This window comes from Chlamydotis macqueenii, chromosome 10, assembly GCF_036417535.1.
Source record: "Chlamydotis macqueenii isolate bChlMac1 chromosome 10, bChlMac1.mat, whole genome shotgun sequence".
Taxonomy (NCBI): Eukaryota; Metazoa; Chordata; class Aves; order Otidiformes; family Otididae; genus Chlamydotis; species Chlamydotis macqueenii.
In genome coordinates, this window is record NC_141565.1 from 3,365,712 (window position 1) to 3,388,583 (window position 22,872).

At 36.9% G+C, this 22,872-nt stretch overlaps 1 protein-coding gene across 16 annotated transcripts in view; it reads right to left on the reverse strand.

The window, feature by feature from the left end:
* Positions 1–22,872, reverse strand: part of ATP2B2 (ATPase plasma membrane Ca2+ transporting 2) — a 441,468-nt gene that overhangs the window by 69,137 nt on the left and 349,459 nt on the right. For 7 of the 16 annotated variants that reach the window (XM_086755389.1, XM_086755390.1, XM_086755394.1 and 4 more), the window contains 7 exons: positions 21,332–21,457; positions 19,480–19,512; positions 17,887–17,979; positions 12,078–12,119; positions 10,180–10,344; positions 7,748–7,962; positions 5,957–6,199 (listed from right to left, as the gene is read on the reverse strand). In XM_086755389.1, the coding sequence (XP_086611515.1) occupies positions 5,957–6,199; positions 7,748–7,962; positions 10,180–10,344; positions 12,078–12,119; positions 17,887–17,979; positions 19,480–19,512; positions 21,332–21,457 (917 nt within the window). Of the gene's footprint in view, positions 1–5,956; positions 6,200–7,747; positions 7,963–10,179; positions 10,345–12,077; positions 12,120–17,886; positions 17,983–19,479; positions 19,513–21,331; positions 21,458–22,872 lie in introns of all 16 variants that reach the window. The other 9 variants (XM_086755403.1, XM_086755397.1, XM_086755405.1 and 6 more) reach the window with 4 other exon arrangements.

The following is a 22,872-nucleotide window of genomic DNA, read 5'->3' on the forward strand; positions in this document are numbered from 1 at the left end:
TTTTAACTCAGAACATTGTTAGCAGCAATAGGTGAACTTATCCAGATAAAATAAGAGATGACCTGAACCTTCACGTACAGTAAAATGCAGGGTAATTTTATCTGTATTTTAACACAAGGAACAAAGAGCTTCACTACAGGTTTTAAGGAAACCGTACCCCAGAGTAAAAATATCTTTCCAATTTCAAATAGCAAAGTAACTAAAAATGTAGTTTGGAGGATAAAAGCTATTTTCTCACAGTTCTCCTTTGAATAAAGGAGAAAAATCCAGTGACATAGAACAGCAGCTTGCCTTAGCATGACTCCTTTGGCAGATAGCTACAATAAAGTACAGGCTCTTTGCTGCTGCCTCAGGAAATACAAATTCTGATTATTTTCTCTGGATAGGTATGGCATAATCTGATCACCTGGGTTTTGAGCTTTGTGTAAAAATGAAATAAACAATCTTTCCAAAACAGCTAGGGTCTTCTTCTTCCCTTCCATTTTGAAAACAAAACTTCGTACAAATACACAGACACTTAAATATATGTATATAGACAGATAAAAGAAAAGGTCTGTGCTCAGTTGGACTACAATTAGGGAGCTGCAAACAACCACTGCTAAAAAGATACAGCATTTCAATCCTCTTTTCCATCACTGCTACCTTTAACATTAATGTGGGGAAATGTACGGAAAAATCCATAAACCAACCTACTACTTCTCAAGTTTTTCAGTGGTTCACCAAAACAACTTTCAAGATGTTTTCAAAAAGGCCTTGCTATACTGAAAGTGACAAAATGATGAAAGGTGAAAGGAAATGACAGTAAATTTCTTTTGGCTAAATAATATATGTGTGCATATGTATAATATTCTTCAGACAATTTTTTCATGCAATTAAAAAAATGTAAAATAAACAAGATCATTTCAGGTATTTGATAAATGAAATGTAGTCTTTAATTTTTTTTTTTTTAAAAAAAAAAAACACAACAAACCTGTACAAGAGAAGTGAATTTGGTTCTTTGCACCCCTTATAAAAGACATTTCTGACAGGAACATTATGTCTCCCAACAACCCAGATGCTGGATGCAAATATATTCCCCAGGAATAGGAAGAACCCTTCACCCTGCTGCTACACCCATATTCCCAATACCCACAGCAGATTTTCATCTCTTGCTGCAAAGCAGCTGTTGTGCTAAAACCTTGTTTTCCATTACTTTTAACACTTCACTTTTGTAGAATTCTTATGGTTTTCATATATTATGGGTTACCCACCTGCTCTGCCAGCCTCCCTCCACCCCTTTCCTCCAAGAAGGTACGAAGGGCATTCCCTCCAGTATTCTGCATCCGACAATCAGTCAAAAAACTATTCATTCTTAACAATACAATTCAGGAAAAAGTAATGACACAGAGCAAGGAGGTGAATTAACACCTTCCTTTCTCTCCTAGTAAATCTTAACGGCTGAGTTGGGGCTGCAGCTCCGTCCTACTGCTACGCACCATGTGCCCCCGCAGCCAGCCCGCGTCCTCAGCGTCACTGTGCCCCGGAGGGTACCCATCGCTCTGCTCCAGAAAAAACTCTCAGGGAAGCTTGTGGGGAATCCCTGTTCCTCCCTGCTGGAGTTACTGGAGGCCCTCAAAGCCGCTCCTGCAGCCCTATGGGGAGAGGTGTGTCTGAGCGTACAGAGGAGACCCCCATCGAGGCCTGGGGTAGGAACGTCGTTGGAATTTGGCTGCTGGCAGCAACCTTGGTAACATCACTGTTTTCGTAGACAGATGTTATAGTGCCCTATGTAGGTAAGATAAACAGGAAACACTGCTTTCTCTGTTCTTGCTGTGCAACAAAATTGTCTAAATTCTTTTTTTTTCCCCACTTCTTCATTCGCTCCTTTTGGTTTTATCCAATAGTGGCCCTTTTGTTCCAAAAGTTTTAGAAGGTCACATTCACTACTGGACTAACATTTACTAACACAGAGACTAACATGGTCACTTCACTTCCTAAGCTGGCAGAAGTTGTGGAAGGGAGTGACCGTTGTAGACTTTTCTGTGACATCTCTGCCTTTTTTCCTTCAAGGCTCTCGTTTAAAGGGTGCTGCTGCGCTGTGCCCCATACTGTGCAATGCAGTAAATGATACTCCACATCAGAACCGACAACGCTCCTCCTGATGCAGATCCAGATATTCATGTAACACAGTCACAAGTAGCTTTTTGCTCCCTAGGCATCTGTCAAGTTCCAAATGAAACGCCGGTGTTAGATCCTAACAGCACGGGTTCAGCTGGGTCTTTTCAACTGGTGCTGAAAATCACTCAGCTACAGGCTAATTGTGACCTCTTCTTCATAAGAACACATTACACCCACCCAGCAAGCATGTCATCCATGCCCTCTGACAGTTTTCAGGAAATTAGAAGAAGAAATACTAAATACTTTTCTAATTAAAACTGATTTCTGCAAGCAGACCTCAATAGAAGAGTTCAAATCACTATTTTTGGTATTTTGAGTCTCCATTTCATTATTGCTCCATGAGATTCAAGATCAATGCACTTCTGCTCCCAGTGCAACCAACGGATTCACAAAATGGAAATTTTGGTTTCTTACTCTGAAATGCTTTTAGGACATGCTTTACAGTCCTCATCACAGCTCACATGCAAAGAAGTATGAAGTCTAATTTATATTTCCTTGTGGAAAACCTAAAACATGAATACTGGAAAAGAACGGTTTGTGGAGAACAGCTTCACACAAACAGCATAAAAGCAACATCGAAGTTGCTCTGAAGCTAATAGAATGCAAAATCCTTAATCCTTGGAAAGAATTAAAAAGAACTATATTTAACGATACTATTGTTCAGTTGGAATAATTTGTGTTTAATTTCTCAGGGAAATTCAAATCTTTTATCCCGAGCAGTGATATTATTTTCTTTTTGTACTTTTATCAATGGTTCAATTGCCCCTTAATCAAAAGACAATGCAAGAGGGAACAGTTCTCATTCAGCAGAGCATCTTGGCTGATGTTACGGTCCCATATGCCATCACTCCGAACAGCAGTTCATACAAAGCGCAATTTACAGCGATGCATAACTGGATAACCAAAAATAGAAGATGTAAAATTCCATCCTAGCAACGTAACACTCAGATGCCCCGTGGGTTTGAGCTGATATTCACAATTTGATTAAATATGCTCTAAGAATGAGTGCACAAGTATGCAATCAGTATTAGCAGCTAGAAAAAGAATTCTGTATACTTCACCTTGGAAACAACTCCCTTATGTATTTTTTTACTGTATTTATTTATGATTTTAAACGAATGAGGGCTATGGAACAATACCTTGTATCCTAAACTTCAGCTTAAGCTTGTTATAAACTACGAATGACATAAGCTCCCCCTATATTGGCGGTGTGATTCTCGTGGGGTCCATAACGCAAGGCTTGATCTTATGATGCTGTTACAATAGCTAAAAAATCAACATTAATTCTACACTGGTAAGTTCAACTAGATGTCTGTGATGCATCCAGAACAACGGTGTTTTCCAGAATATTTCACCCATTTATCAATCTTACAAATCATCAGACTGTGCAAAGCTAAAAAAGAACCGAAATGGTGAAATATTTTCTCTTTTTAACAGGCACGCATAGCTAATCCCAACAAGAAGTAATAAAGTCAAAGCAGAGTAAAAAAAATTCAAAATTATATTGAGACCAAAGTGAAATTTTAGAACTACTATTGACCAGAAATTTTTCAGTCAAATGTAACTACTACCACAAGAGAAAGACAGAACATTAAACTGAATATTACAGATGCATCACTCTGGAAAAGCCTGATGCCTTCCCAAGCTACTCAGAAACCGAGCTTTAGTCTGAGACTCAGCATGCAAAGTGGTTGGAAGCTGAACAGAAACACTTTGTTCCTGCGTTTCCGCTCAGGCACTCAAAATGAACAGCAAAATATAAGACAAGTGAAGCACAGCTGACACCGAGTCTTGCTCTGCCAGTCACACACTTCCAGCAACGGCACTACCAGCCGATCTGCCTGCCCTCTGCCTCGCTTCTTAGGAACGAGGAAAATTCTGCCGAGGTTGGTAACATTCCCTCAAAGCCCTCCCAGAGCCCCCCTCCACAGTGATGGCTAGGGCTGACGCCGGTGACCAGCACTCCCCTGTAGCCGTTACACAAACACCAGTTTATACAGCTAGCCATTATCCTTCATCTATAGAATCACAGACTGGTTTGGATGGGAAGGGACCTTCAAAGCCCACCCAGTCCAACCCCCTGCAAGGAGCAGGGACATCTCCAGCCAGATCAGGTTGCTTACAGCCCCGGCCAACCTGGCCTGGAATGGTTCCAGGGATGCAGCTTCCACCACCTCTCTGGGCAACCTGGGACAACGATAGACAACCCTCATCGTAAAAAAAAAATTTTCCTAATATCTATCTTCATTCTATTTCTCTTTCTACAGAAGGAAGCACCTAACCTGACTTAGGCTGTAACAACATTAAAATAACTGAGATGTATAACCGTCCCCCCACCTATCAAATGTTATACTGATTTGGCAAAGCATGATTTACCCAGCAATAGTAAAATATTCTTGCTAATTTACAAATAATGCAAATCAGATTCAAAAAGCCACTGCTATAAAATATCCATCCTTCATTTCAGCTAACCTGGCTGATTTTGACCTGGACAGATCACAGGAAAAGGACAGAATAAGATCCAGGATTCAGCTGGGAACCGGTGCTGCTACTTGGGTGATCACAGAGGAAATTGGTGCGCAGCCGACTGAGCTCTGCTTTTCTAGGGGATCTGAATTCAAACTCCAAAGGGCTTCCCACCCCCTTGGTTGGCTAGAGGAATTTGTCTCTACAGTGCCACAGAAGAGGTGCACGCACACTGCTGACGGATTTCAGCAGGAAGGTGGCCACTAACAGCAGCTTTTTGAGCTGAGGGAGGGTTTGTGGGGTTCTCTTTCCATTCTTGACGTAGGAAGCAGCTCGGGCTGCCTCAGGGGCTGGTTCTCTCCACATCTCCCTTTCCAGGGAGTTTTCAGTGAGAACAGAAGAGCGAGTGCATCACATCACAGTGTGAAGGGCACCTAAGCTGTGGCTTGACTTCAATACTCTGACCCTGGCTACACAATCCTCAGGAACACCCATTTCAGAAACGCATATCTGCATCAGGCTTCTCTAAACATTCTTTTTCCAAGCATTGATTGTTACCAGCACCCAGGCATTTACAGAGCAAGAAGTAAAGGAAACACATGCTCCAGCACTCAGTAGTATTTCACCAATTGCTTTCTGTGGTTGTATATTAAAAGACTGCTTCATAACAAATGTAAAGCGCGTGCAAGAACATATTACGCAGCTCAGCACAGACCTATGAAAAGGACAATACATAAATTCATAAACTAAAAAAATGTATTTGTTCTGCAATAAGATTAAGCTTGACCTTTCACAGAACAAATCTACTGGAATGCAAGTTTCTGGCTTCTTAATTAGCTCTGTACAGAAGAATCTAATGCCACAAGCAAATAGGATATTTCCATTTTGCCCTCCTTTACAGACTGAATAAAATACTTCTGGATGTAATTCACTTGAAACCAAAATGAATAAAGATCATTAACCTCACTGACTTAACCAATCTAATTTGTCCTATTCGAGAATTAATTGAAAGTTCGTAGGCACACAAAAATAATTTTACAGATATGAAGTCTCAGTGAAAACTAGCTGTGCTAGCAAATTTACCTGCACCAAAACTGGGCCACCCCAGTCTAACAACAGCAGGAGTTCTTTAAATGTAGCATGGTCTTGTACACCCCTACACTTAAAAGAAAAACATAAAATAGATTTTTACAGCACCTGTTGTCATTTTGAGGACCTCAACAGTATTTAACGCTTCATAACCAACAACAGGATGTTAAGGAATTACATTGCTTAAATAAATTACAACGCCTTCTGCTATGTTTCATTTTATTGACAGAAAAAGCCTACTTACCAAAATTTTTGTAGTATAAGCACTGTTAATAGCGATTGCATTAACCAGCAAATCAAGGGTTTTGGCGGGTACAGAATCTGGGTCCGGGATCTCTTTGTAGTGGACGTCACCGACATAGGCCTGGACCACCGTCATCCGGTTGGTTGTCAGCGTCCCTGTTTTGTCGGAGCAGATGGCTGTAGCGTTACCCATAGTTTCACAAGCATCTAAGTGGCGGACCAGATTGTTATCCTTCATCATTTTCTGAGAAAAAGTTAAACATAAAACTTCTAAGATTTGCTTTGACAGATTTTTCACATCAATTATAAAAAGCAAAAAAAAGCATGTATTTAGTGTTGCTCATGAGAACATAATGCTCCCTAAACTAGAACTTTGATCGGGACCAACAACCCAAGCCCTACTGACAGACAACCAAGCAGTGACTATCCCTGAAATAATTTCTCCTTTGATAAAGTAACATAGTTCCATCATTTTCTGTAGTATATATATATTTTAAGCACTAGCTAGAACAGCAAAGATAAGCTAAAGAAACTGAAGATAACAGGATTTTTTAAACAGTATAATTATAGCAAATGTTAGACATTTTAAAAATACTATTTCCAATGCCAGGATGCTATTATGCAGCACACAGAGGGACTACACATTTTGGGAAAGAAAGAAAGAAACTAACAAACAAAAAAAAAACCCCACTAAACAAAAAAAAAACCCACCACACCACCAAAAAACCCACCATTGTAGAGTACTCCGTTCCACAGTGCATATTTTTCACAGGATGCACAGCGATCCTGGAAATACATGTTATCCTTGTTTATATGTTTTCAGTATTAAAAAAATTCTGTACCCAATCACCCGACCGTTACTGTCAGACGCTGTCTTACACTCGCAGGGCACAACACTCGTGGTTGTACACAACGCTGTATCGCAGTTTGTCACTGCAAATACAGAAACATGTGTATATGCTGCACGTGTTGGATGAAGGACATAAGGATTATGTGAAAATATTTCAAAAGCAGCTACAGTCTTTATTAGGACAATCCCATGCTGGAGATGTGCTCTTTCTTCCTCACAATCCTGATGCTGGCTACATATAAATCAAGCTACTCCTTCCTAATGTTCATATGTTAATTTGTTTACATCCTAAATGGAAATAAACTTCATAAAATCTTCAGCTAAGATTCCTAGAATGTTTAAACAAGGCAAATCTGACTAAATTGCTAAAATAATCAGAGAAGGCTCCTAGACAGATAATGGAGTAATCCACAAATCCAAGATTTAAATTCTCTCTCATTTCCTGATAGAATCATTTACATTGGCTACAAAGAACTGCAATTACATTAAGAAAAGTACACGAAAGGTCCAGTGAAACTCTGATTTCTCTGAAAAGTGTTCCTGAAGCCTTCACATGCTTGTCAAAACTTTGTACTATTGCAAAAGAAAATGCAAAGACAAAGTTATTCTGTATCAAAAGACTGAAGTATTCTCAAAGTAAATTCTGCTCAACAAATTCCTGGTCACCATGCAAACTAAGTAGGTATTTCTACTGTTCAGTACTCGTGCACTGTGTGTTTTTAAAGATATGTATTAGAATATGTATGTATTTACATTTTTCTCAGAAATACTTTCAATATAAAGCAAAGTTTCATTTTAAAGAAATCTCACTCTCTTTAATATTTTGAGTACAATAACTTACAGGCCAATTTCCATCCCACCTGCTAAATCCTGAAGACTAACGCACTAGCAAACTCAAATGAACAGCATTTTTCTCCCGTAATTACTTTCAATGTTTCTTACCTTTACAGAATAAGCCAGAGAAATAGTGACAGCAAGTGGAAGTCCCTCAGGAACAGCAACCACGAGTACAGTAACACCAATAATGAAGAATTTAACAAAATACTGAACATAGACAGGTGTGCACTCAGGCAACCACTGCTTCTTGTTGACCACAAACGTGTCAATGGCAAAATACAGTACCAAAATTATTACAGTGATGGCTGACATCACCAAACCTGAAAACAGAAATAATCAATTACTATAAAACAAAACACAACTGAAAACAAAACTAGAAATCTATATTTGAATTTGATATGAAATTATTTTCTTATTTTATATGACATTTTTCACCAGTACCAAAAATAATGACAATGGTAAGATTTACAAGGTTCAAAAAGCGTTACTGTTATACATTCGCAACAGCCATACGTTCCAGTGAATACGGAAACACTGAGTTTCAGAACAGCTGAATCATACTGCATTAACTTTTACGCACCATCTCACTACTGCCTTTAAAACTTCTCAGACAGTCTAGTTCAACAGGAGTTCCACTGTTGCTTAAGCTATGTTTTTTTTTTTCAATTTAGTACATTATTTTGCCTGGTACATTTATCTCCCCTTTTAACCTCCACCTTTTACAAATTACTCATCTGTCCACATTCAAACACTCATCTTTCTTTGAAATAAGCTTATCCTAAGAGCCTTGAGGAGTCTCCTGTAGTTTATGTTGCTGTATAAAATGTTTTAGAAAAGCCCTACTGATGTGTCTGGCTGAGTACAATGAGGCAATACCGCAGAAGCATCTACAGAACAGTTTTTAACTGTTTTTATTGAAAATGTGATAAATACTAGTGTTTCCAAGGTTTCCCTTTTCAAAGTGACATATGCAAACTGTGCATATTTTTATGAGGAGGGGCTCAAAAGAGGTACAACACTGACAGTGTAGCACTAATAAATATTTTACAGAATTCACAAAAGATCCCAGGGACTTAATATGCTCTTCCAATGACACAGAGTTTGCTACGATAGCACTCCTCCTCCACAATTCTGTTCCTGGGTTGAGTATGCAAATAAAAAATCCATTAGAGCACCTATTTTGCCTTGCTATGATTGCTACTCTTTGGCAGGTTTCTATGAAGCAGTTAAGTCTGCATTTCAGAATAAATTAATTTCTCTCTAATAAGACCATACAATAGAAGGAGAATGCTGTGAACTTCATGTCTTGACTGAAGTTTAGAAAAAAACAAAAAAACTAGTAAGCTGAAGGATGCTAAGGAAACAGGTGAGTCAGGGAGATCGCTAAATGCCAGAGGATATAGGAAAATCCATTAAAATATTGTACAGGCAAACACTCATGACAACGCAAGACATCCCCACAGATTGCCCAATGCCAAAGAAAAACCAAATGAGGCAATGATTAATCAATTTAATTTATATTACTTGCCACATTATGGTTAGAAATCCCTATACAATTACTTCAAAAGTGATATTCTCATGTCTGCTGAAATTCCAAGGAGAGTAATAATCAGAAGATAATGTAGAAAGGTACTTAATCTAAGAAATCATGATCATGATCATGATCATGAGAAATGAAGTGGTTTTATATCAATGCATACTGTAGTACAACTAGCAACAAAGCAGAGAAGCCTGAGGAATATGAAATCCGGCAAAGCATGAAACGGAATATTAAGGAGATGGTAACTACAGATTCCGAGTCACGCACTGTTCAGGCAAAGAGACAGAAATGGCTTCATAGGGTTATGTGATCAGCTAATTGTAATGAACTTAAAACAGAATGAGAAGGAATAAAGGGGGTAAAAAGCAGACTGGTAAAGGAGGATAAAGGAAATTGAACAGGGGTACAGTTAGGAATCTGTTGAAGAGCATCAGCCAAAGATCTGGATAGAGATCAAGATCTCTTTAATACCACTAGAAAAACCAATCTAATGAACATTATGTCATCCTGAAAGATTTTCACTTTCTACCTACATGTTGGAGAAGAAGTGTTACTTAAACTAGTAGGGATCAGATGGTACTGGATCCAAGCATCAGCAGATGTGTGAAATTTGTGTAGAAGGCAGGAACATGGATGTTGAGAGAACAGAATGATTTCAGAGCCCGTAAGAGGGAAATACTGTGTGAGTGGTATTTTGAGATTATATTAGATATTCTGAAACTGTGTACTCAGAAGTTCTAAAGGGAGAGGAGATTACAGATGTAATTACTGCACTTGGGAATATTGACTATGAGAAAAGCTACATTTCACTTCGATTCAAATATTTGTTACAATCCAAGCTGCCCAAAGCAGCTTCCAGTTTCTTGATAGTCACAGCTAAGTTTTAGAAGAACAAAAGATGTTCAGTGCAACATCCTATCCTTAGAACAGTATTATGATGCCTTACACCCCTTTGTTGCTAGTATAACACTGCCATTCGGTCATTTATCAGCCATACCTGCTTTGCCTATCTGGACCGCCAGCTTGGTCAGCTTTCCCTGAAGAACAGATTTTTCTTTCTTGTGCATGTTGGATTTCTTCTTGTCTTTGTCATCTCCCTCTCCCCCTTCTGCACTCTTCAGCGGCTGCATCTCCATGGCAGCAGCCCCATCCTGCTGCTTGGCTAATAATGCAGAAGAAAACCATTACTCCAAAACTATTCTTCATTCTTTTTATCCTAGTGTTGATACTTACTGAATTCAACCAGCAACACCCGTGGCAGGGGCTGACTGCAACACCAATGACACCGAGTATGCACAGAATTGCACTCCACTCCCATGGCAGACTGGTGCCCCTAAGCGACCCAGTGGGGTTCTGCAGGGCCACAGATATACAAGCACTCCATAGATACGGGGATATGTACTGTGCTGTTTGTCAAGCACCATGAAAATAATTGATTTTTTAAAAATAAACTTATTAAACCACCACTGACATTGTGTTATACACATATATATCCCTTAATGTCTTGCAAATCACTTGGCAAGTAACAGTACCTCAGTACCGCAACATTTCCTAGAATAGCAGATCTCAAGTGCTCCAGCAAAAAGATGGTCTACATTTCTCTAAATTTTGGTATGTCTCACAGATTCCAATGCACCCTTATAATCATACTCCTAATGGAAACATTTTAAAGGTAATGTGGTTCCACAGATATCTGTGTGCCACTTCTCTTGACTGCGTGGGTACCTCGGTGACCAGCAGACCACACTATTCTAGATAATACCAGACTTAAAAAGTTTCCTTAGCATTCAGTGTTCAAGCAACTTAGCCATCAAGTCCGATGGTGATGCCATCATCATTCTCCCATAAAAAGCACACATAATGTAAAGGCTAAACCATCCTTTCTTGAAAGAATGCTAATGCTAATATAAGGAAACTTTTTTTTAGCATCAAAGAGCAAGACATGTTTTTTGAAAGCAACGACATTCCAGTTTATATATGTGTATGTGTCTGTTTTGTACCGAACACACACGTAAGTAAATTAAATCGAATGAGATGAAACAGCTTTGCTTTGACATTTGTGAACAGATTGTACAAAACTGCGCTTGTTTGACCTGGAAATCAAATTCGTCTACCTAACCTTAAAACTTACGCACTTAACAGCATTTTATTTCACAGATTTGTACCATTAACCACTGAGTTTATCTGTTCTGTTTCTGATCCATCACCTTTGCAATCTTTAGTATTATCTGAGAAGAGAAAGTTATCATTTAATTTACTTATTTGGCATAACCCAAAGAAATAATGATAGCTGGGTCTCATATAATAAAAAGGGAACCATGACTTTGCTTCAGAGAAAGCAAAATATTTATTCTAATTTCTTCCTGAGATTGTACATTAAATAAGAAACTCCTAAGATTCTTAATCTTTGCCTTATAAGATGCTTTTACATTGCTAAATAACCTGTTGGCTTTTAGGTTTCCGTTTGTTATTGCTCTACCTTCTCCCTGCAAAAGAAAATATGTCCGTACAATGCCACTAAACACCAAAGATGACAAGACATATCCAAAACAGGGTTTGAGATTCACTAACAATACGTAGCGAACATAACTTACACAAGAAAAATGAACTCAAATGAGCTTTGTGACATGAAAGTATCATCTCTAAATGGCTTATTAGAAATACTGATCTTCTCCTTTCCTAAAGAGCTGATATATCAAAATTCCATAAGTTACAATCTCTTGGTACAGTTTTTGTTGGGTTTGGTTCTTTGGGGTTTTTTTAACATTCTGTTTGAACAACAGGGCATTTTACACACAGGCACAAATCACAAATTTTCTTTTTTTTTTTTTAAACAGCATTTAACTACATGCTAAAATGAAAATCCACAACTTCCTTAATATGAAAGAAGATTACCTTTGTTCTGGCTGTTCTCCATATTCCCATCCTGCATTTTGCCTATATGATGAAAAATTTCAACAGACAATAGACAGTAAACAATCTTCACCCAAGACAGAATATGAAAATGGGAATTTAAATTAAAAGGGCAGACAAAGTAATGAGCATGTTACAGATACGTATTTATTATCAGTAGCCATTGTTATCATACGTTTACTTAGAAGAATGGACAACTTAGCCGGACACGTTCAAGGAGCTGCAGTCAAGTACAACGTTGTAGCATGTAAAATACTAAATGTCAGCACACATTTTTGAGCAAATTGCATAAATTAAGAGGGTAAAACTAATAAAAAGAATTCAGTGGAAAGCAGAATTTGAATAATATTCCTGAACTGAAATTTCAGAGCTGGGACTTAGAAAACCCACAGCTATCATTTTGGCACATGCCTGTACAGAGTATGAATTTCTTAATCTATTCCAGAATTAGATTTATGATTTCAGTAAATTGAGACAAAATATAAATAATAGTGTTAATAAATATAAATAAATAAAAATGTAAAATGGGTATTGTTTTAAAACTGCATCTTCCTCACTTCGTTGTATTATTTAGACAATTACTCCTGTAAATACAAGTGCTAGGCGATCATCCTATATTCAGATTTATCCTAAAGAAAGATTTGCCAAATGCCTCTCTAATTTCCAATTTAATATCTTAGCTACATATAGTCTTACCATGCCAAAGTCATTTGTTTTTTTAAACTGAAAATACACTGTTTGGAAGTGTATATGAAATAAAAATGGCAAAATACAAATTAGAGTGTACAAAACTTTGGTGTTCAGAGCAACTAATAATTTCAAATGTATGCAAACTTTCTTGGTGGGATCCCTTATGAAACTTTCACAGTGGTATGTGAATTTCTCTTATGGAAAAGACTACTTGAGTTTTATAAATACTACATTCAGAGTGGATGACATTCTCTTTTTGTAGTTATGTATAATGCACAATTAAAAAAAGAATGCTAAGGAAAATTAATAGTTAAAACACCTTTGTGGGATTTTTGACACATTCTAGTAAGAAATGTGTCATTAGAGTTTACAAAAAAATGACAGCAGTTAAGTCTTGCTCTGCTAACTGCCTGCGATAACACAGCTGGTACTGACACACACAATAAAGCAGCAGAAATTACCCTTCAAAATATGTCTTAATTCTTTCGCTGAAGGAAACCATTCAGCATCAACTGCTTGCCTGTATTTCTAACTCTGTTCCCACCTTGGCTATAAGATGACTTTGAAAAACGCCGTATCCCTCTTCCAAGGACTTAGGTTTTGCCATGAGACGTGAGTCTCTGAACCCGAACAACATCAAGTTCATTTTCATCGTGAAATCTGCTTAAAACTTGTTGCACACAGTGCATAGTTACCTCGCTATCTGCCTCCTGGCTATTTTTCTAAGAATGGTTTTTAATAAAGTTAGTGGTAGACATAAAACATCTCTAGAGATTCTGATTTCTGGCTAGAGTATAAAGCCTTCCTTAGGAATTGGAAAACACGAATTCAGAGCAGACAGCCTGCTCTGTGTCCTGCTTTATACTTCCCTTTTCAGAGTACAATTCAAAACTTTAAAGCGGTATCATTGAAGATTCTTCAGCTTTAAAAAAAAAACCAAACTCAAGCCCATGACTTTTATAACTAGCAAACACAAAAGACGCTGTCATTCTATGTAAATTATTTAACCTTGTGATATATATTTGCTATTTAATAGGAGTATGGTAATTAGCATAATGAATTACACTGACAATTCAACCGCCCCGCCTACCTAAAAATACCCGGATACAAAGAGGACCATCGTTAACAACAACGGGAACGCGGGTATTTGAGAAGTCTGTTCCTAACCTCAGCAGCTACCGCACCTAGGTCACTGGGGGACAGGGAAGTCACCACAGCTAGTTATATTCCAATTACCTAGGGAAAGTAATGAAGAATAGGTAGTTTAGGTAACTATGATAAAGACAAAAATGCTGTAAAGGAGTTACTTCCTCCTGTTCCAATAATTTTAAGTCTGCACTTGGCTGTAAGTTACAAACAAAGAAAGAAATTAGAAAGAAATTAAGGTGACAGAATCACTATTGCAGAGAAATCTTTTCTCCCTTCGGTTACTGCTAGGACCAAAAATACTTTCTAATCTTTGTGCATTGTTTATAAAGATTAAAAGGATGTGTACTTATTAATATTTTGATAATAATTTTATATACAGTTCTTTAAAAATATGATCCATTTTAACACAATTTTCCAAACTTTTCTCTTTTCTTTTTGGAAAAAATAAGCAAAAGGAACAATGTTTGGTCCCTGAAATCTGGAGGAATTCATCCGAGTTTATTTTTGCCACTTTTCTAAGCAAGGACGAAAAATCAGAAGGTTTAGAAAAAAACATAGAACCTCCTAATATGGCTGTATTCTGCAGTTGCTCTGAAGAGTTTAAAACTGAATATGAAATTTTTTGCATGCTGCCTTTCCTTATTAAAATTTCTGTCATCTGGAACATACCCATGGCACCATTATTGTCAAAGTTCTTATCCGAAAGTCCAGTTACTTCTTCAAATGAACTTTCCAAAAAAGACTCCCCTTTGCCTCCCCTAGCCCATTATGAAGAGTCAACGAGAACAACAAAGACCTATTGCTGGCATTGGAAATTACTTGTTCATTGGAGGAACTGCTTGGAATCGACCGAAGAAGCTAACTGAGTTCAGGTCTCACGTGCTGTGATAAAGCATAAAACACCCTACTGATTTTCCAGAATGTCTCATCCTGCGGTACAAACGAATTACAGCCCTCTTCATGCCAAGTCAGTTACATTCTGCAGCCAGTAAGAACAGACACACGTTGCAAATCTATATATAGGGGAAAAGTGACGTCAAATGTATCGGAAGTGAATCATTAGGAATGCTCTGATGCAGCCTGTTATCAGAGCTTAACTACAAAAGAATAAATCTAATTCCACTGTATCAAACAGGAAGTTTTAGATAATTGTGCTATGCACTCACGAAATAACTTGCACTTACAATTCAGAAAAATGCTTTAAAATGTATTAAAACTACAAATTGCTTTGCAGGAATCAAACAGTAGTGTACGTATGCCAGAACTGGCAGAGTTAACTGTTGATGCAAAGTATTTCAGCTGAGACATTTCTCTGAGTCTGGTATGGTATTTCTGCATCAGAAGATAAGTTTTAGCTAACAAATTCTCTAAGTACCAAACAAACAAACAAAACCAACAACCCAACATGGAAATCCTGATTTAGGAATTGGATAGTGGTCTACTGGACGATGATAAGCACTCCTTTCTCTAAGGAAATCAAATTTAGGGTAAATAGCTGTAAACAGTGATTGCTGCTTCCCATATTCCATTTTAAAATATTTACTTTTCTAAATACAGTACTTTAAAAATAGATGAATGTTCATGAACTACTAACCTTCTGTAAAATTTTCTGATCTGCTCATAACTTTAACTTTCAACCTTTTAAAACTTATGTAGTGCCCATAGCTTTAACAAAGAGACCATCAAAAAATAAGGTATTTAATCTCAACTACTAGAGACCAACAGAATTTATAACAGTTCCTTCGATACAGCAGATGACAAACAGACTGTGTCGCAAATCTGTAGGAATTTACCACTGCAAGCTCACTGCCTGAAAACAAAATACTTCATGTCAACTGTACATTGACAAGCAAGAAAATAACAATTTTATTGCAAATAACAATGTGTTGATTTTCAAGTAAGCAATAGCATTTCCTGAGCTAAGTACTTATTCAAGCATATATAATTTTTGCTTATTTGAAGGTATTTTCTACACAGAGGTATTAGACTTTAGGTAAAAATGCTTGTTTCCAGTCACACCTCAGGGAGAATTTTCAGACGTTATTGAAAATAATGGATTTCAGCCAGATGGAAAAAATATATACATGAACTTGGTCTCCTTGCTTTACAACAGATATTTTTTTCCTTCCTTTCTGCCCTCCAAACCCCCTCCAAAACATATCTACACTTTAACTATCCTCTAAGTCATCATTCACTGCTGACTAGCAAAATGTACAGTATAAACAGAAATCAGACTTTGGCAATTTCCCAGACAATTCCAAACCACCCCGATCTAACTCCACTTGCCAAGTCTCGGTTCTCCTTCGAACACAATGTCAGAGAAGCTGAATTGTGGAAAGTATCTCCTGTTCATGACGATCAAAGACCTGCAGAATGAATTCTACCACTTCACCTCAGAAGAGTTGAAAGCAAAAACATATTCAGCTGCACAGAAAATTGACTTCTACACTTAGTGTACTGAGAAGAATTGAGTATGTATCTCCACTCCAAGGTAAACATGGACAGTAACTTGTTTCTGATGGGAGAGAAGATGATGGAAAATCACATGCTTAACACAGTGATTTAATATCTTTGGAACTCAATTTCCATCTTAAGTTCACCGTTACTTACTGACCGTAAGTAACACTGCGGTCTCCACTGGGATGGAAGGAAGACTGTGTTGTATGTGTATGTTTGTTTTACACGCAGTGGAGCAGAATTATAGAGCATAAAGAATGAAATCGTCATCATTAATTTCCTGGTTCTCAGTCTCTAAGGAATCTGAAATTGGGGTGCTGGAAGCAGGATGATACAGCTTCCTGTCCCGCAGTGAGATTTAGGGATTGCAAATCCCAGTTTTCCAGCAAACTAAGAATGTGCAGAAGTTTTACATCTGGTTATATGTTTCTTTTAAATAATAATAAAATTATTTAAAAACAAACTCAGATATTTCCTAAGTCATTGCTTTAAATCAGATATTGCACTAGTAACTCTTGGTACTTGTTCAGTATTGCTATGTTAGAAACTCCGGTTTCACAGGCATAATGCAATAACTACCGGCCTGCATGGAAAAAAATCTCTATGCCCAACATGACGAAAAGTAGAATTCCTTTTGTCAGTATTACTGGTGCTGTACAAGAGGCAAAGGCTTCTATGGCAAATATAAACTAATGTATTTGATTATCAGAAAAATACAGCCCACGCCTAGACTAATACTGACCCATTCCATTTAATACTGGAATTAGACCATGACAAGAGATACTGAAATATCTGCATGCTAAGAAGTGGGGTCAAGAATCTGGACAAAGAGATAGTCAAAACTGACTACAGTATTTTTTTTTCTTTTTAGTAAATGCAAGCAGGCTCATTAGATGATCACTGTCTGAGGGCATATACAAATATCCACAAACAGAACTTTTCATCTAGTCTCTTCTAAACCAGATGCTCAAAGCAGCAAAAGTTATTCCTAACGCAGTTAGCTGAAATTGAGCCAGATTCCTGACCCCAGCACTATTTCTCAGAACTACATGAAAACTATATGAATACTTATGAGAGTGCCACATCAGAAGAAAATAAGATATAATCCATTTATCATAGTGGTGTTCTTCGGATCTGTGCTGACAAACGTGTAAAGAAAGGCTTTACAGTGAAACTTCATGTAAAGGCAACTCAGAATTTTGAAACTAGCCCTTACTGAACTGTGCCTTTTTCACTTCAGTTTTAATTAATGGTGAGCAGATCATAATTCCTACTCCTTCCTCTCCTATGCTTAATTCTGTGCGAGTAACGTAAATAAGTTGCAGCATCTTTGTGGCATCTCTTATAAGCTACTACAGAGTTTATGGAGCAAGATCTCTCAGAGGGTAACCACATGCACACACAACATCTGTGCAGTTCATAAAAGGAAGAGGGGATCTTACATAGTCAGGAGAGAAATCTATCAAATGAAAGAAGCTAGGTGTTCTTGACGTACCATTGACTAAGCTGGCATTTGCATTATCAGTGGCATTTGCACCTGCTGCACCATCTGTAGCTGAAGGAGGGTGGGAGGAGGGATGGGAAGAATCTACTGAGCAATAATGGATAAAAAAAATAATAACAACATGAGCAAATGCACATGACAAAACAAAAAAGCATTTATGGAATACTATGGCTTTGTTTTCTCTAAAATCAATGTGCTTCAACTTAATTAACATAACTTTCAAAAGCAAAATATCATTACAAAGGTGTTACAAAGTAAGGCAAACACTCAAACATGGAATAACAATAATAAGAATTAAATAAATAAATATGAAAAACATTTAACAAAGTTAACAGAGTTGGTGAGAACTGGCTGTACACAATACTACGTGCATTGGTTTGGTCCTTTCACGTGTTTTTTTTTTTTTTAATTTTGATTAAAGCATTATGCATATGGTTGAAATATTTCCTTTGAGTTAATGAATTTACTCAATGCATGGGTAGTTTTAAAATACGCAACATACTACAGTTCATATATAATATTACGTATTTTGTACTTTATATCAAGTTGCATAGTTTGATGTATTATTGCCGATACATCCCAGTCTAACATGGGCTCAGCCTACATCCTGCCATAACCTAGTTAATATGCACAGCGATCTGAGGAGAAACATTCAACTTTTCAACACTGAATGCGGAAATGTAGAAGAAATACAGGATCTTGGCAAATACAGTCGTGAGGAAAATAATGAGTTATTTTCAATCCAAATAATAGACATTACATAATTGCCTGGGTTTTTTTGGTGAAAAGTATCAGAAAATAAAATCTTCTTCTTGTTTTCAGCAATTACCTGTATGTCAGAGAAATTGCTCAAACAATCTTTCCTAACAGAAAGGGGAAAAACCCGAAGGTGGTTTTATTAATTTCTTCTATTTTTTAATAGGAGAGTTCAGAAAATTAGTCTCTACAAATAATAGCTAAAATAAGTTTTGTTTTGTTTCTGTTGGTTAATTCTTTACCATAGAAACAGAAGTCCTATAATGAATCCTGATCAAGATTCCTCAGTTCTTGACCCATAGTGACTGTTTCACACTGTACTGGTTTATTAATCAAGAAAAATGCTCTTATTTTATTTACAAATAGTAAATTGGGAGAAGGAAATAAACAGCACATAGAATTTAAAAACACACCCTGTGCAACTACATTCATGAAAATTTCAATTGCAAATTTGATTACTGTGATGGTAATAACTTAAGCTGTTTTGGTTACTCATGCTTCTTTTTTATTCCATTTGGATACTCACACTAACCAGCACAGCATGAACTGCCAACAGCAAATCATGCATTTCAGCATTTAATACACTGTAATTTACTTCTGGAGAATAACTGATTATTCAAGCTTAACATTAAGATTTGCAACACCAACAATGCGTGCACACTTAAGTATCTGCCATGAACAATCCTGTTGATTTGAAATTATTCTTTAATTTAACTGGACTGATTCAAAGACAATTCTTTTAATCATTAGTTCAACCCTGATTTGCACCAAAGCCTGCTGGCTAAAAACCTCATCCTTTCATTCGATGTGGTACAATTCTTACTCTACCTGGAAGCTGATGTCCATCCTCCTGTTTCACACCTGTATGATGATTTTTACAAGATGTTAATGAATGATACAAGCATACACCCCAGTAAGACTGAAACAAGCATTTAGAATTGGCAGGTTTTCAAAGAACTGCAGGTTTACATATGAAAGTACATTATTAGAGATGTGGCCTCGGTGTGCAACCAGCTCTGCCCAGGCACTCCTCTGCGTGAGCACAAGCTGCCAGTAACGTTAGAAAACGTGAAGGGATTTCTTGACATTGTAGCTACACCCAGTTAGATTCAGTGTCTGCATAAAAAGCTCTTACACACCTCTGTAAGAACTTTGGTCTGTGGGCAGTAAGTTACGACTACGGTGCAGTGCATTACTCTGCTATCTCAGATTTCTCTCCCTGTTTTTCAAGGCTACCCACAAGGAAACATGAGAGAATCACCAGTGTCCTGAGCAAAATAATATACAAAGAAGGCCAACCCAGTCAAACAAAGGACCTCGGGGCCGACAGCTGTCACTGTCAGACAGGTACTGAAGTTGCTCCTTCTCACCTACAACATCCTTAGACACGGCCAAAACAGATGCTGACAGATCTTGAAAGCTCTGTGTCTAGGAGCCTTTCTTTTCATGACAGCAGGAATAGAATCCAAGATACTGTTCAACAAAACTCCTCTGACATGAAAGAGTTTTACTTTGGGGAGTTTTGGTCTTTCTCCTTTTAATGGTACTACTTACCATACCTAGCAGGTACTGTGCATTTCCAAGCAGAAATTAAATGGTGAACATTTCACAAAGTCTTTCACCAAGTAAAAAGGGATTTCCTCAGAGAAACATGGAGTCAAGTGCAACCACTTGCTGCACACATTTAGAAATTGAAAATGTAGGTCATGAAAACCATTTCAATTTGGCCTTCCAATCTGCAGCTTCAAATTATAAGGATGGAAATGAAAAGGTGGAATCACACTGTCTGACAGATACTAAGTAAAATGTTCAGTAAAGCTATAACTACTCTTTTTTTTTTATTTCATAGTGAAAACCACTAAAAATAGTGGAAATGTCTAAAAAACCCATATTAATTGGCCCTTAATTATGTCTAAAGGGTAAATATTCTTAGAACAAAACTTGGAATGGAATTCTGAAAATAGACTTGAACAATTTACAAGACTGTATGAACAGAAACTGGAAAGGACACACATTAAATAATGCTTCTGCTTAGTGTGTAACACATAAATTAGCAATTGCTTATGACATCACACTATAATAAGGTGAAAAGTCTAAAGCGACTTCTTGATTTCATTAACTGATACAGGACATCAAAGTTAAACTCTCTGTTAACATTCACTGCTACTTTTTTTTGTCTTTTAACTAATCTTAGTTTCACCTTTACACCTAAGAAATTAAAATGCCTCTGAAGTCAGTCACTGACATTAAACAACTAGGCTTGCAAAGAGCCACATCTTTATTTTATTTTTGAAGCTCAAAGATGGATGCTATTTCCATGGCCAAGTTTTTTTTTTCTGAAAAAAATATTACATAGCTGTAAATGCACAAGAGCAAAACCTTAGCAAATTTTAGGTGAGTATGGATTTATGTAAAGAAGACACGGCAATGGGAGTATGCCTGTGTATTCCCACTATGTACTGAGAGTCTGCAATTTCACACTGGAAAAACATCTTGTTATCCAATGTAGTTATTGGTTAACAGCTTGTGCTGTTTTTCTGTGTGACATGTAATGACAAAAATGTATACAAAAAAGGAAGTTTTAAAAAATCATATTTATTTGTCAAGAATGGAGGAGAGCTCTGGCTACACAAAGCCTAAGAGCTTTCTTCGGAGCATCCTTATGTGTTGTGAAATTTACCTTTCTTATCTTTCTTTTCTTCTTCTTCTCCTCCAGCACCTAGCAGAGTAAAGATGATGCCTGTCTGAGAATTCACACCCACAGCAGTTACAAGCATTCGTCCAGAGCCTTCCATGACATGAGTCCCTGAAAAATGCAACAGAAGTTATATGTATAAAAACAATAACCATTACATATTTTATGCAAGACTTTTACTATAGTATTGAGAGAGATTTGTTACACTTTAAAAATCTACAGTGAGGTCAATATAATTACACATCAAAAACAATCCCTTTTTTTGTGTATTTTTCTCAACCAAGAATGGATGCTTAATTACAAATCTTAGGCTGCACACCCATTAACCACATACATCCCATTTTGTTTTTAAAAGAAATGTTGTCAGTAACCAAGTTTACATAATCTTGGAAGATAATAGTTTAGCTTCACACAGTTAATTCCTGTAACTTTGAAAATATTTTTTCACAGTTCTGCAAACATTTCTCTGTGCCCGCAGTCAAGATTACACTGACTATACACGGAATACTGTTACACAAACGAAGCGAAAAGATGCGTGCAATTTCTCTTATCCTTCTCAGTTACAGCAGATGTACAGGCACAGAAAAAAAAAAATTAAGACAATTTCACATGTTCAAACTTGAAAAATCAATACAGAGAAAAATCTTCAAGAAAATCTTTAATTAAAACAGGAGATTCCCAAATAGCAAGAAGAATACGATGTACACGTGAAAACAAATTCAGTATGAGAGATTTCTATTACTCCAAAACAAATCAAAATGTACATTAAGTTTCACTAAGAAGGATTGCTTGTTTAAATAGGTAATTTTATCATTATATTAAGTAAATTCCTTTTGATAAATATTTCATGCTTTATCGTATAGAAGTTGTTTATTTACAGCTCTTATTCCTATATTGAATCAAATGTCAGGTGCATCTAAGATCATAGCCTCTTAGAAACCATTTGCTATGAGTTGTGGAAACACAAACAGAAATTCCTAGAAAAAAATCGAATTTACATTTCAGAAAAATTTTATAACAGAGGATTTGCAAAAGCTCGGTCTACGCAATTGCACACTGGCTATTTCTAAAAAAAGTCTGAAATTTAAGAACAACCTATTGTTAGGACATGTACTTAATGTCAGTCACTAAAAGCTTCTTAAAAACCCCTGTCTTTGCAGCACATGAACAAATGTGCAAGGGATGGCATCAAACGACTAATTTGTCATCTCATATGGTGACAAAGTCTTAATTTAAAAAGTTCATTATTGAAGTAATATTTAAAATGTTTGAAGATAGATTTCCTTAGCGGGGAGTGAATTTTAAGAGATATGAAGCAGATCAGTAGTGCTCCTATGAAATAGGAAAAACAATACAGAAACTACGGATAGATAAACAAAGCTCATTGCTGTTCATTGAAATAGACTTTCTATTTTATCCTTTAGTGGTAAAAAATTGTGTTATGCCTGTTAAGTGTAAGTTGCTGTGAGAATACAGAGGTCAAAACCCAGCCATTTTGTAACGCAAAGTTGGCAGAGCAAGCAAGG